The 14,597-nt window shown below is 40.1% G+C and overlaps 1 protein-coding gene across 2 annotated transcripts in view; it reads right to left on the bottom strand.

Annotated features, from left to right (window-relative positions):
- The window catches only part of RIC8B (RIC8 guanine nucleotide exchange factor B), a 1,378,718-nt gene that overhangs the window by 1,251,469 nt on the left and 112,652 nt on the right, over positions 1–14,597 (bottom strand). For both annotated transcript variants that reach the window (XM_044088144.1, XM_044088145.1), the window contains exon 2: positions 2,448–2,495. In XM_044088144.1, coding sequence (XP_043944079.1) covers positions 2,448–2,495 — 48 coding nt within the window. The remainder of the gene's footprint in view (positions 1–2,447; positions 2,496–14,597) is intronic.

The raw sequence follows: 14,597 nt of genomic DNA, 5'->3' as shown, positions 1-14,597 counted from the left end.
GCCTGTCCATTAAAACACAACACTCCTAGTTTTAAAACAACTTTCCTGAAGAGAAAAATAATAAAACATCTATAAATTAAAAAAAATGGAAGGTTTGTTTTTCCATGAGAGAATTTATATGCCCAGCAAAGAAAAGCACAAGCCGACCATTGATCCTGAAAAGCCTCAGATGACAGCACTCTTCAACGGCACTACAGCTCTGAAGGGCATTGTGCTCAAACTTGTCTTTTAGTCAACTCAACTTGAGCTGTTGACAGCTTAGGTACATAGAATGTACCCTGAAGTTTTGGGAGCTGCCTGGCTATTATATCCTTAGCAGGATATAACCCATATAGCTAAGGTTACTACAGCACTGATTAATATGATGAACATGAAATTTAGCTCCCATCTCCAAGTCAACAGAAATAACAGCAGGGTCAACAAGAGAGGTTTTATAAAGATACCTGTTTGAATCATGGATCCTGTAAAATGTGTCAGCCTTTTAGGAGCTGAAGGCTGACAATTTGAGGGTAAAAGAAGCTGCTAGAGAAATATTTTCTAAGGTTACGTGCACTGGCGGACAGCAACAGATTTAGGAATAACCAAATTGAGAAGACCAAAATATTCTTTTGAGTGCCAGATATTTCTCTCATTCCCTGCTTGAAAAAATATTTCATCTCAGAAACTATATCACCAACACAAATTTCCACAATGGGAAAGTGGGAGAATCAGAGGAAAGAGCATCTTCCACAGATGACGCATAATAAGAAGGAGAAAGTATCTCAGAGGCATAACCCAATCCTCCATCATGATCTTCTCTTTAAAAAACAAAAAAGTCACTTTTCCAGTTAGTAGGGATAGAAGTAGTAGTAATTTGTCTTAGCTGTAAAGCTTCAACAGACTTCCTTGAGCTAAAGGAAATTAGTCACCTTGACAGGTTTAAGGGATTTTTTTTTCAGAAGAACCAAGGAGCAAAAGTAGGGGAATTTTTTGTATTCTGTTGCATTTTATGTGGCACATCCACCTAAGGATTTGTTGCCACGGGTCAGATCTCCATATCACAGTCTTCAAGCTCTTCTCTAACGAGAGCCTAGTGAGCACCCCTTCGCCTTCTACATAATGACTCTAGCTTTGAAGAATCTTCTCTTCATTCGGCCAACAGCAGAGCAGACAAAACAATGGTTGGTAGTAATGGATGCACATTTATCCCTGGTCATAACAGCCTCCATAGGTACAGTGCTAGAGGGACTGGGAGATGATGAAGGATGGTTCAAGGCCTAGAAGAGGAAGTGAAGGTCCAAGTCGGAGTCATCTGCTTCCTCTTCTTCCTTTTAGATGGAGGGTCAAATACTGAAGCTGAAGAAAAAGTTGACAACAAAGCTGCATACAACAAAAGCAACAGCACCTTAATCTCAGGATATTGGCAGTGGGTCCTAAGGTGACTTTTTTGTGTTTTAGGAGCAAAAGTCTGACAGATTTGACAGGGTTTAATATAATGTTCTGTCCTCAGAAAAATAAATTTGTGTTGTAATCACAATAAGGCATTTGTTTTCCACAATCACATTTTTTTTTTTTAATCGCAGACATAAGAATAAAACCCAAAAGGTCTGAAAAAACTGTGATGTTGACCTATGTCTGCATATATGAACATGGTAAAAAGTTCTGAAAATGGAGAGGACATGTGTACCCCATATATCAGCACCCTGGCACACGTGTAGGGTAGACTTATATCTCACACAGAAGGATACTGAGCTGTAAAAGGCTAGCCAGAAAGATAGAACCTTTGCAGGGAAGTTTCAGATGTAACTGCAACTGAGATCTAATAGGAAATCTATTATTATTAACATAACAAACAGATATCACCTTTACACACAACTGAAATATATATTTCATAGTGGATGTCTTTGGATGCAAAGTGAGATAAATTACCTAACAATAATTATTTTTGATAAGCAAAGAATATACAGTTAAAATCTTCACTTACGCTTTACGTAAAATAAAACAGACACAAAGGAGGTATATGCAATTAACAATGACTTAATAGCATGTAAATTGATATGGAGTTGCCTGACACATTTAAAGAGCACCTGAAGGATCAACACATTTAAGCACAGGTACGATCAGTATGGAAACATACAACACAGGATATGAAATTAAAATTATGGTATGGATTAAATGGTTATGCAAGTACCTGTTCAGAAATCTTATGTACGTATGTAACTTAAAAACTTTAAAAGCAACTTAGTAAAGAATCCACTATATAACAATAATAAAATGTAAATTGTTATCCAAAAAATGTCTACAACAAGGAATAAATTCAGTTTTTAGCCCTATGCTTTAATATATTAAGTCATTATTGCACAATGATTTAAACCCTCATGCCAAGGGGGAATAAGTGCCATAAAAAGAAGCAGCAACTTCATGATGCCCAAACTGTTCTTAAGTATAAAACTTGCTTCTGTACTCACTCTTCTTGTTGCTTCATCTTTTTGATCAAACTGGAAAACTCGACTGTTCTGCAAAAGAAAAACAGAAGAACTCTCATGAGATAACACAGTAAAACTCAAAAACTGCAGCATTTAAGCAAAATCATCAAAGAAAACTTTAACGGTGGTGCAGCGGTTAGCGTTGTCGCCTCACAGCAAGAGGCTCTCCAGTTCAATCCTCGGCAGGGGTGCCTTCTGTTTGGCAGTCTGCATGTCCTCCCTGTGGTCGCGTGGGTTTCCTCCGGGAGCTCCGGTTTACTTCCACATCCCAAAGACATGCTGTACTAAATTGGCCCCAGGCTTGAGTGCGTGCATGTGTGTGCCTTCTGTGGAAGGTTGGGTGCCGGGCTGGCAACTTGACACCATAAAACTCTACTGCCAATCATGAGCAGACAGGTGAGCCGCTGTGGCGACCCCTAACCGGGAAAAGCCGAAAGAAGAAGAAGAAAGAAGATCCGAGAAATCTTTAAAGGACAGCAAAACACACAAGTTCATACTCAAAACTCCTTATTCCCAATGTTCCAGAATTTTTTTGTTTTAAAAATGTATTTTACTCCTCACATCAGTTTCTATTTTATACCGCGGTGGTGGTGCTGCGGTAGCATTGTCGCCTCAAAGTAAGACGCTGTCCGGTTCGATTCTCAGCTAGTGCGTCTTCTGTATGGAGACATGCATGAATGGGCGTACCTTCGTTGAAGGCTGTGCGTCAGGGCTGGCAACTCGGCACATAAAAATCTTCTGCCAATCATTAGCGGACTGGAGTTCTGCTGTGGCGACCCCTAACCGGGAAAAGCCGAAAGACACAACAACATCAGTTTCCATTTTAATGCTTTCTCTGTTAAATAACACAATAAATTAACAATCATTCATATTTGCATAGTTTCCACTTCATCCTGGTGATTCATTTGAGGATTTCCATTCTTTTTGATTTCTCTATAAAAGCCATCCAAATAGAGCTGGCCCTGCACAACTGTAACAGCTTTACACTCACCAAGAATACGTATTGTCCAAGCATATCACCTCCGGGATATTATGAATATCACAATCTACACATAAATGATGTGGCCCAAATAAGATTATGGAATGCCCTGCCATCAGCTTCTGCCTATGAGCTACATTTACAGAAGCAGTGGACATACTGAAGAACAGTATGCAATGAGCTTAAAATCGAATGCAGACGGCAAACCGTGCCATCCTTGGTAAAAAGTAGTATTATCAGACCCACACAGCTATATGTAAAACTTGCTATAAACAGTTAATATAGTAACAAAAAAGTTTCAAAAGCCTTGATCAATATAAACAGGGTCGATAGGTTGCCAAATGAGCCTTATTTACTCCTCTGGGTAGTTGTACCTGTGTGTGCGTCTATTTAAGCTCAGTTAGTACTCTTTCATGTACATCTAATTTATGTATGTGAAGATATTACAACTAGTCACTGATTTTGCAAATTTGTGTCTAGACTGTAATGACACTATCAGGCTGCAATATTCACATATACTACATATATATATATATATATATATATATATATATATATATATACACACACACACACACATATATATATATATATATATATACACACACATATATATATATATATATATATATATATATATTTTATACACATATGCGCACACACATTTTATATATATATATATATATATACATATACACACACACACACACACACACACACACACACACACACACACACACACACACACACACAGTGTTCCATCCTCCAGATCTTACAATGTGAACTGAAGCACATCATTGTCCTAAGTGTTCAGTTACCAGTTTGCTGTCTTGTCTAAAGTACACCTTAAAACAAGAAAAAAATTAATTTGATAACCTCATGCTTAGGCAGGTCTTTATCACTTAACTCTGCAGTTACTGTCCTGCTGTACATGTTATCAGTCAGAATGCAAGTATTTAGGTAAAAATATGAGTTCAGAAATCAAAAGTACATAATAATAATAATAATAATAGTGCTGCTTACAATGAATGTTAGACTATCTGCTTTTAATTATTGTCAGCTGACTGATTTAGGTACAGTATTCCACACAGGTTCACAGGAAAAGTACTAGGCTAGCTGCCCTTGCAGGCCATTTTAAGCCTAAGCAATCTCCTTTTCAAAGATGAGAATCAAACCCTTTACCTTGTGTCTGTGAGGTAAACATCTTAAGCATTATGACAACCCCTCACACATGAACTCTCTTCACCCACTGCCTAGGAATTCATCTACATTAATTAAAAGTATACAGTTTGAGTATATGTTACAGTGTATTAATATGTAATATGGTACAATTTTACATAGCACAAATCCATTAATACTGTTTACACAAAGCTCTTGCTAGTACAAATCAATTTATTTCAGAGAGACTGGGTATGATGGTTTTGAAGACAGTGTGCAGCTGTAATTAGGTTTTGTTATGTTGAGGTTAAGTGTTGAAATATATGCATTTGAATGAGACTGTCTGTACATGCATGACTTCAATGACATGAGGCTGATATAATATCCTGTCAAATAAGTGACCTGTGAACATTACAATGATACTATGCATGATACTACTATTGTAGTTTTCACACGTTACAGATCTACTGTACTGAAATGCTGGCATTGAAAATGCAGAGTGCCAACACAATAAAAAAAAGATCAAAAATGCAGGTGAACCTGACTCTCAAACATTACTCTTACCCCCTTAAAATTTCTTTACATATATCACATCATTAAACGTAAACACAGACCTGACAAATTAAAATTGTTCGCTCAGGTCCCTTCTCAGAAAGGATAAGAGTTGAGATGCCTGGTTGCATGCTGAAACCTAATATCTACACCTGAGCCTTTAATGTAAGCTCTGAAACTCACAACTCTAGTGCAGCAGAGAAGTGGTTCATTTAATAATTACTTCATTTATTTACTTACCAGGTTCAATGAAATGGCTTAAGAAACCCATTTCAGCCATGACACAAATGAGAGGTGATTGTCTACGGGTTCTACTACGTTTTTGGAGTAACATTTGAATAAAGTACAACCAGATAAACACAAATGATAGAAACTTCATCTGGACAGAAGAGGGTGAAAGAACATTTGCTGCAAAGGGGCAAGCCTTCCTGCACCATCATGTGGAAAACCTTTTCCACCTCACTCACATACATGTAAACTCAATGACTACACAGCCATGAAGAAAAGCAACAAACAACAGCAAAACACTAATATAAACGAAATTAGCAATGATTTTCTGTGGCTTAAAATAATCAGTGAGTTGCAGTTTATCTAGTTGTGACAGACAAATTGCAACCTCATTCATTTCAAATGCAACCAGTAGTAGAAAACATGTATGTCATGAAAATTCTGGACTTCAGCAATACAAACTCTCGGGACAAGTTAGTTCTCACCTAACCAGGGGCAATAAAATCCTAGACTTTGTCCTTACCATTATGGAAAGGCTTTGCTCTCTACCAACTGTCACTTCCTCCCTGGTCAAATCAAACTACAAATTGGTCACAGTCACCATACGACTGAGACAGAAAGCATCTTTCAGTACACTGGTATTCAGATCTTACCAAATTCAAAATCCCCCACTTACCTGATGACCCCAGAGTTTACATGAAAATTGTTGCTGCCAAATTCTGTGCACATATAAATAGATGACTGGACACATCCGTCCCATTTTGAAGTAAATATAACACAAAAATTGAGAATAAACCTCTATGCTGGAATCCAAATATTAAAATACTAACAAAAGGAAAAAACGTATTGCATGCAAAAATAAACTTTACTCTCAACATGCTAAAAATGCTCTTACTAAACTAACTGGGGAACTAAGAAACCTGTTCAAATCAAGAATGGCCAGATACTGGGTAAAAATAGCTACCCATCTGAAGTATATCCACAAAGCCTTCTTTACCTTTGTTAGAAACCTCAAAAATACTGCTCAGAACTAATAGTAAATGACATCACATATTCTAACCAAGAGGACACAGAATTAAATGTGTCATCACCCCCCTCCAATTTTCCAAGACCACATATCCACATCACCATTACATTTCCCAAGAATAAGTGTTCAAGGCACTATCCAAGACTTCATCGTTGTGGCCAGATAACATAGCAAGCTGCCTACAAGTCTGCCTGAAAAACGACTTGTATATATATCTAAATGTACACATTGCTTATTTTATGGAACAGTTCCGGGGATGAGTTCACTGATTTGTTTTAATGATTTGAATTCTATTACTAGTTTTCTTTCTTTTACCATTAGTAATATGAGCCAAACAGTGCACATTTTAGACTCAGAGTTGACCATAAACTTGCAAAATTACTATTTTTATAGTAACTTTGCTTAACTCGCCCTTACAAAATATGATCTTTTAATAACTTGCTTAATACTATCACCATTAACAGACATAGATATGTCTGATTATCAAAGCCTTTGATAACAGAGAATGTGGATGTTTCAGAAAAAAGAACAGTCTGTCATAAATATAAGGACACACATTCTTACTTATCAAAGGCTTTGATAATCAGAGCGCAAATTGCACATCTCTCTCATCAATAACTTCTGCTACTTTAAGTAAATGTTCTTTATTATAACCTCTCTGTTCAAACATAAAAGTAATAAATTTCACTTGCTCTAAAATCATAATCTGATGTAATAATTCTAGAAGCCCTAATGGATTGTCCCCTCAGAATACTTTTCTTCATAAAAATGAGGTAATAACTTCTACAAAGTAAATAATTAGTAAACAAATCTTTTCTGTAAACCTTGTTAATAAACTTACTGAGGTTACAATCAAACGCTATATATATATATATATATATATATATATGTGTGTGTGTGTGTGTGTGTGTGTGTGTGTATATATATATATATATATATATATATATATATATATATATATATATATATATATATATATATATAAATATATATATATATAAATAAATGTACACATATATATATATCATCTATATGTGCCTATAAATACATATCTAAATATATCCATATATATATATATATATATACACGTGTGTGTGTGTGTGTGTATATGTGTGTGTGAATATATATATATATATATATATATATATATATATATATATATATATATATATATATATGTATATATATATATATATATATATATATATATATATATATATATATGTATATATATATATATGTGTATATATATACTGCGGTGGTGGTGCTGCGGTAGCGTTGTCGCCTCACAGTTAGAAGTTGCCCGTTCAATTCTCAGAGCGTCTTCTGTGTGGCAACATGCGTCAACGGGCGTTCCTTCGTTGAAGGTTGTGCGTTAGGCCCAGCAAGCCAGCACGTAAAACTCTACTGCCAATCATTAGCGGACCGTAGTTCCGCTGTGGCGACCCGTAACCGGGAAAAGCCAAAAGACACAAACAAACATACGTGTATATATATCTATCCTTGGTTTGTCCTGTTTGATCTTTAGTAGTACCTTGGTAAGGAGAGGCAGAGGAGGAAAAGCATAAACTGACAGATTTTTCCAGGTGAAGGACAAGGAATCCACTTTCCAAGCTTGTTTGTGGGACGTCCTTGTGCAGAATTTGTCCAACTGGTAGTTCTGGGGGGAGACGAACAGGTCTATATGTGGGCTCCCCCATTTGTTTATCAACATGTTGAATGTTTTTGGTTCCAGTTTCCACTCGTGTGGGTCCATGGGATTTCTGCTTAGATCGTCTGCCAGTGTGTTTAGGTTTCCGGGCAGGAATTGAGCCTGTAGGTGCACTTGGTAGCTCAAGGCTGTGCTCCACAGAGTCATGGCTAGTCTGTTGAGAGAGCATGAGTGGGTTCCCCCCCTGCTTGTTTATATGTACCACATAACAGTGGTGTTGTCTGTCTTTACCATTAATTGTCCTGGAAGAATGTGGACCTTGAAGGCTGTCAGAGCATTCTGTACAGCTACCACTTCTTTTTGATTGATATGCAGGTGCATTTGACTTTGGTTCCATTTGCCCTGAATGCACTTCTCTGCCAAGTGAGCCCCCCATGCATAGTCTGATGCGTCTGTTGTTAGGGTTTGGGTGGCAGGGGGTAGAGTGAATGGCAGCCCCTTGTTTTGGTGGCAGGCCTCTGCCCACCAAAGGAATTCTAGCCATAGGCAAGGTACGATAGGAATCATTGCTTCTAGATCCTGAGAATGTTGACACCATAGGCTTTTTAGATACCACTGTAGTTTCCTCATATGCAGTTTTGCATATGGAATTAGTAGAATGCAGGAGGCCATGAACCCAAAGGCTTGTAGTATTTGCCTTGCAGATAGCAGGTTCTTTGTGGCCACTAGTTTGAAGTAAGTTGTCAAATGAATTTGTTTCGCTGGCGTGAGGAAAGCCATCTGGGAAGTTGTGTTCAAGCTTGCTCCCAGGAATACAATTTGTTGACAGGGTACCAGATGAGACTTCTTTTCGTTTATGGTGTACCCCAGACAAGTTAGCACCTTTTTTACAAATGCCAGATGATTCAAAAGTATGTCCTAGCTTTCTGCCTGAATTAGACAATCGTCCAGGTATGGGTATATTTGAATTATTCTTTGCCTGCAAAATGCAATGACAGGCACTAGGCACTTTGTGAATACCCTGGGTGCAGTAGATAAGCCAAAGGGCAGTGCAGAGAACTGATGGTACATGTAGCCTGCTTTGAAGCGTAGGTATCTTCTGCAAGATTCCCTGATTGGGATGTGCAGGTAGGCTTCCTTTAAATCCAGTGTTGTCAACCAGGCATCTTTGCCTAGCATAGGAAGTAGCTGGTGAAGAGTTAGCATCTTGAATTTTGGAATCACCAAAAAAGTGTTTAAGATAGAAAGGTCCAGGATAGGATGCCATGAATGATCTTTTCTGGGTACCAGGAAAAGTCTTGAATAAAAACCTTGTCCCTTTTCCCCTTATGGTACAGTTTGAATAGCCTTTATGCTTAAGAGAGAAAGTACTTGCTTTTGAGCCTCTGCTCATTGATTTGGGGGTAGATCTGGCCAACCATTTGGGGTTGGTAACGTGTGGAAGTGAAATCTGTATCCTTGGGAAACTATATTTAAAACCCATTTGTCCTGGGTTAAAGAGTTCCCAGTTTTTGGCCTACAGAGCAATCTTTCCCCCTAAAGGAGCAGTCAGTTGAGAAGTGCTTAGAAGTTTTAAAGTTAAGTCATTGAGACAGCTTTCCATAGGGTGGAGTCTTACTGCTCCCTGGCTTGGAAGCGGAAACCCCCCACTGCTTAGTCTTGTGCATACCCTGGGACTGAAACCTGGGGCTTCTGCTGGTTCTGGGTTTGGGTTGAGAAGGCCTGGAAGAGGCAGGAAAGGACCAATTCTTAAGAGGGCCAATGCCTACTAAATCTTGGAGGCTGAACTTGTAGGAAATCTTTAACAATTTGCATAGATTTAGCTTTTTCCTCCATCTTTTTAAGAACAACTTCTGCTTTGTTGCCATACAGGCAAGTCCTGATTTAAGGGAGCATCCAACGATTTAGCTTTAACATGATCTGGCAAAGATTGTTCCTTAAGCCAAACATGCCTTCTAAGTACATACCCAGTGACAGCAGCCCTGCAAGAAGCCTCTAATGAATCAAACCCACATTGTAAAGTATGTTTACCAACCAGTTCAGCAGAATGCATTAAATCCTGTAAATCTTTATTTTCAGCAGTCAGGAATCATCATCATTTTCTGTTTAAGCAATCCAATAATATGTTGCTGGTACTTTAACATATGAAACTGACAGTTTAAGGCCCTAATGGCTAAGGTTGCAGAAGTGTATACCTTCTTACCCAATCTATCCAGCGCCCTGGAATCTCTATCAGAAGGGGTAGGATTTTTGGCAGTAGCCTTAATGCCCTTGGGCCCCTGTGAAACAGTCTCAGGATCAGCAGTAGGATTTTTAAAAAGGAACTTGTGAGAATCAGGAACCCTGTAATATCTATCAGGTTTTCTGGTAGTAGGAGGCAAAGAATCAGGGGCCAAACTAGATTCCGAAAAGGCATCATCAACAATGTCTAGTACAGGAGGGATAGCTAAAGGCCTGTGTTGAGGCAGGAGTAAAAAGTCCCTAAGCCTCTTTTTTGAATCAGAGTAATCCTGGCTTTCCCAGCGAAAATGCTCCCTAAGAGTATGCAAGGTTTCACCAAAAGAGAAATCCTCTGGAAGGGATGCAGAGGGAACAGAGTCCACTACATCAGAATCCTCATAAGCCAATAAGGGTAAATCTAGGTCATCAGAAGAAAAAAGAAGTTATGTACTCACCATAACGTTCCATGTGAGTTGTTCCATCTCTCCTTCATTCTTCACTGATGGGATTGGAGCCGATCCTTGGCTCCAACACAGCCGACTAGCAAGCTCAAAAGTTCTCCAGTAGCTCGAGACCCAACCCCTTATCCCACAATGCACTGCTGGAATTACCTCAGATCTTGTTTGCTGCATATCATATAGAAGTACAATAATTATTCTGCCTAGGAATGAGGACACATTGAAAAACCAGGATGAAGAGAGCCTCCAGGTCAACTGCCAGCCAGGAAGGGGAAGGAGGGAGGGGCGTGAGAATGAAGGTGTGATGGAACAACTCACATGGAACGTTATGGTGAGTACATAACTTCTTTATGTGAAGTTGTTCAATCTCGACGTTCATTCTTCACTGATGGGTAGTGTCCCTAGCACCCTGATCTTGGGTGGCTCACGGAAGTACACTCTTCAGAACCGTAGAACCCAATGAAGCCCTGTCCCTGGAGGCCTTATCCACTTTGTAATGAGTTATAAAAGTGTGATGTTTAGACCATGTAGCTGCTGCACAGATGTTGTCCAAAGGTAATTTGGCTTGAAAGGCTGAAGAGGTAAAAACTGCTCTGGTTGAATGAGCCTTCACCTTACTAGACAAGGGCATGTTATGACAAGAATATGTGTAGGTGATACAATCCGAAAGCCACTTAGGGTTGTTTTGGCAACTGGTTTACCTTTCCTGGCCTCAGAAAAAGACACAAAGAGCGGATCTGATTTCCTAATGTCTTTTGTTCTGTCTAAACAAAATATAAGTTGTCTATGAACATAGAGTTTGTGCAACATATATTCCAATTTGTTGGTGTGATTAGGGAAGAAAACGGGCAACTCAGTGACTTGATTAATGTTAATCTCAGAACATACTTTAGGCAAAAAGGATGGATTTGTCCTGAGAAATACTCTATCAGCATGGAAGACCATATAAGGGGGCTTGATGGATAGGGTTTGGAGCTCTGACACTCTGCGGGCTGAAGTGATGGCTACTAAGAAGATAGTTTTCCACGATAGAAATTTTAGTTCACAAGATGATGCAGGCTCAAAAGGGGGAAGAATGATGCGAGATAACATAAAATTTAAATTCCAGGGGGAGTAAGGTGTCTTCACTGGAGGCCTCATGTGAAAAGAACCTTTTAGAAAAGCCTTAGACAATTGGTGAGCCATAATATTAAAACCATCGATTCCTAGATGGAAATTAGATATAGCAGCTAATTGCACTTGCACCGTAGCAGCCGCTGCTCCTTTGTTGAAGATTTCTGTCAAGAATTGTAAAATAGAAGACAATGGCGCTTGGTAAGGGTCAATGTTGTGGGAAGAAGCCCACATGGAAAATCTCTTCCACTTACTGCGATACAATTTTCTAGTGGAAGATTTATGGGAAGCCAACAAAACTTGACTAGTGTCATGGGAAAGATTATAAAGCCTGGCTATGCGGGGAACTGGAGCAGCCAAGTGGTTAGCTTCAGTGTCTGCAAGGATGGATGAAGATCCCCTGATGGATGTGTCAACAAGTCCGGAACTGGGTCCAGGATCCATGGTTCTTCCAGAATGTGATGGTAAAGAAACGGAAACCAAATCTGCCGAGGCCAATGAGGGGCTATAAGGATGATTGTCCATCCCAGCGACTTTGCTTTTTGTAAGAATTTGGGTATCAGGGGAATTAGTGAAAATGCGTAGAGGAGACCCAGGGGCCACTCGCGGACAAGAGCATCCCTCGGGGAGCGACCTGGTGTGGGAATCAGGGTAAAATAGCTTCTGCATTTGTTGTTGATATGACTGGCGAACAGGTCACAGGAAGGCTGGCCCCATTTGCGGAAGATCCTGTCCACAATCTCTTGTTTGAGGGACCATTAGTGGGGCAATACAATTGCCCTGTTCAGTCTGTCCGCTATGACGTTGGATTTGCCCGGGATGTGCATTGCTAACAGAAAGCGCTGGGATGACACTGCCCACTGCCATAATCTGAGGGCTTCTCGGCAAAGGGGATAAGACTTGGTCCCGCCTTGCTTGTTCAGGTACCAGACCACTGACATGTTGTCTGTCTGTATTGCAACTGTCTCTAGAGGAAGAAAGTCTTGAAAGCATTGCAACGCTAGAAGTACTGCTCTCATCTCCAGAACATTGATATGCAGATGTGATTCTTTATCTGTCCATGTGCCTTGGGCAGTCTTTCCCTGAAAAAGGCCCCACCCTATCAGGGAAGTGTCCGTGGTCACAGTGGCAACTGGAGGGGGAAGCATGAAGGGACGTCCTATTGTGACATGAAGAGACGTCAGCCACCATTGAAGATCCTTCTTGCAGGAATTCATATCAGGATCATGCGACTCATTGGAAGTTCTTGGTAAGACCATTGCGTGAATAGAAGCCATTGAACAATTCTCATATGCATCTTTATAGGTTCATAGGTTGGTACTAGGCTATCAGCCCTAGGGCCTATACAAGCCTAGCCATAACAATTCCCTGGCTATTTCTTCCCACATTATTTACTTTCCTGGATCCCTGTCTAGCAGGGCGACTGACGTGATCCCTGGGGTGAATTTCCTTTCTCCCATCCAATCGTCAAGGTTCCTCTTGAAGAGGACCAAAGAGGCACTCTGCTTGACATGTATGGGCAATCTATTCCACAGTCTGGGGAGTCTCTGGGTCAGGAACCTATCCCTCCAGCATGTTTTGTTTATTGTGATGACAAGGTTTAGATCCCTTAGCTCTGAGGGATTGGGATTTCTTTAAGTGTAGCATGTCCAACAGCTCTGGGTTTGACATGGCCTTGTATGTTAAGCAGAGATCGCCTCTGAGTAGACGATATGCGACAGAGTATAGCTGGAGTTTTTTAAGGCGGTCAGCGTAGGGCATCTGCTTTAGGCCTGTGATTCTTTTAGTGAGGTATTTCTGAGGCCTTTCCAGTTGTTGCAGATGTCTTGAGAGGTACATACCAAATGGGGCGTTGTATTCTATAATGGGTCTAATGAGGGATGAGTACAGTGGAACAATGACCTCCTTTTTTCTGGATGAAAAGCCCTTCATGATGAGGTGTGCCACATAGAAGGATTTCCTGACTGTTGTGGCGATGTGGTTATCGAAGGTAAGACCACTGTCCACCTGTGTCCCTAAGTCTCTTATCACATAGTGTACTGCCACCTATATGGTAATTCATGGATACATGTTTTTTCCCCAAAGGGGATAACAATACATTTCTTGGCATTGAGCTTGAGCCCATGGCTCTGGCACCAAGCATCTGTTTCTGTAAGGCCCTTTTGTAGAGTATCCACATCATTTTGGGATTCAATAATGGCTCCCAGTTTGCAGTCATCTGCAAACTTTGTTAGCCAGAGTCCCTTAGTGTTGACCTGTACTTCAGAGAAGTAGATGCCAAACAAGAGCGGCCCCAGGACTTGCTAACGGGATTGCTAAAATAGCTGCCGCCATCAATCTTAGAACTTTCAATACCTCTGCAGCTGGTGCTCTGTTCTTTGACATTAGGGACATGAAGTGTTGGCGAAGAATACAAATTCTTTCTAGTGGAAGATGAAGAGTGGTGGTTGACGTGTCTAATTCTGTCCCTATAAAAACAATATGCTGTGATGGCAACAAGGCAGACTTTTTGAAGTTGACTGTAATGCCTAGCCGATCGCAGACTGTCAGAGTAGCCTCTCTCGCTTGAAGAAGTTGATGCCTGGTGGTGGAGGTAAGGAGCCAATCGTCCAAATACAGAAACACCTGGAATCCTAGACGCCTCAGGTGAGCCATGACTACTGCCATGCACTTGGTGAACACTCTGGGGGTTGTAGTGAAACCAAAGGGAAGAGCTCGGAATTGATAAGGATTGGCTCCCAGCCAG

Source organism: Protopterus annectens, chromosome 11.part0 (genome assembly GCF_019279795.1).
Source record: "Protopterus annectens isolate FY-2018-M chromosome 11.part0, PAN1.0, whole genome shotgun sequence".
NCBI lineage: Eukaryota > Metazoa > Chordata > Ceratodontiformes > Protopteridae > Protopterus > Protopterus annectens.
This window is presented reverse-complemented; position numbering and strand designations above follow the sequence as displayed.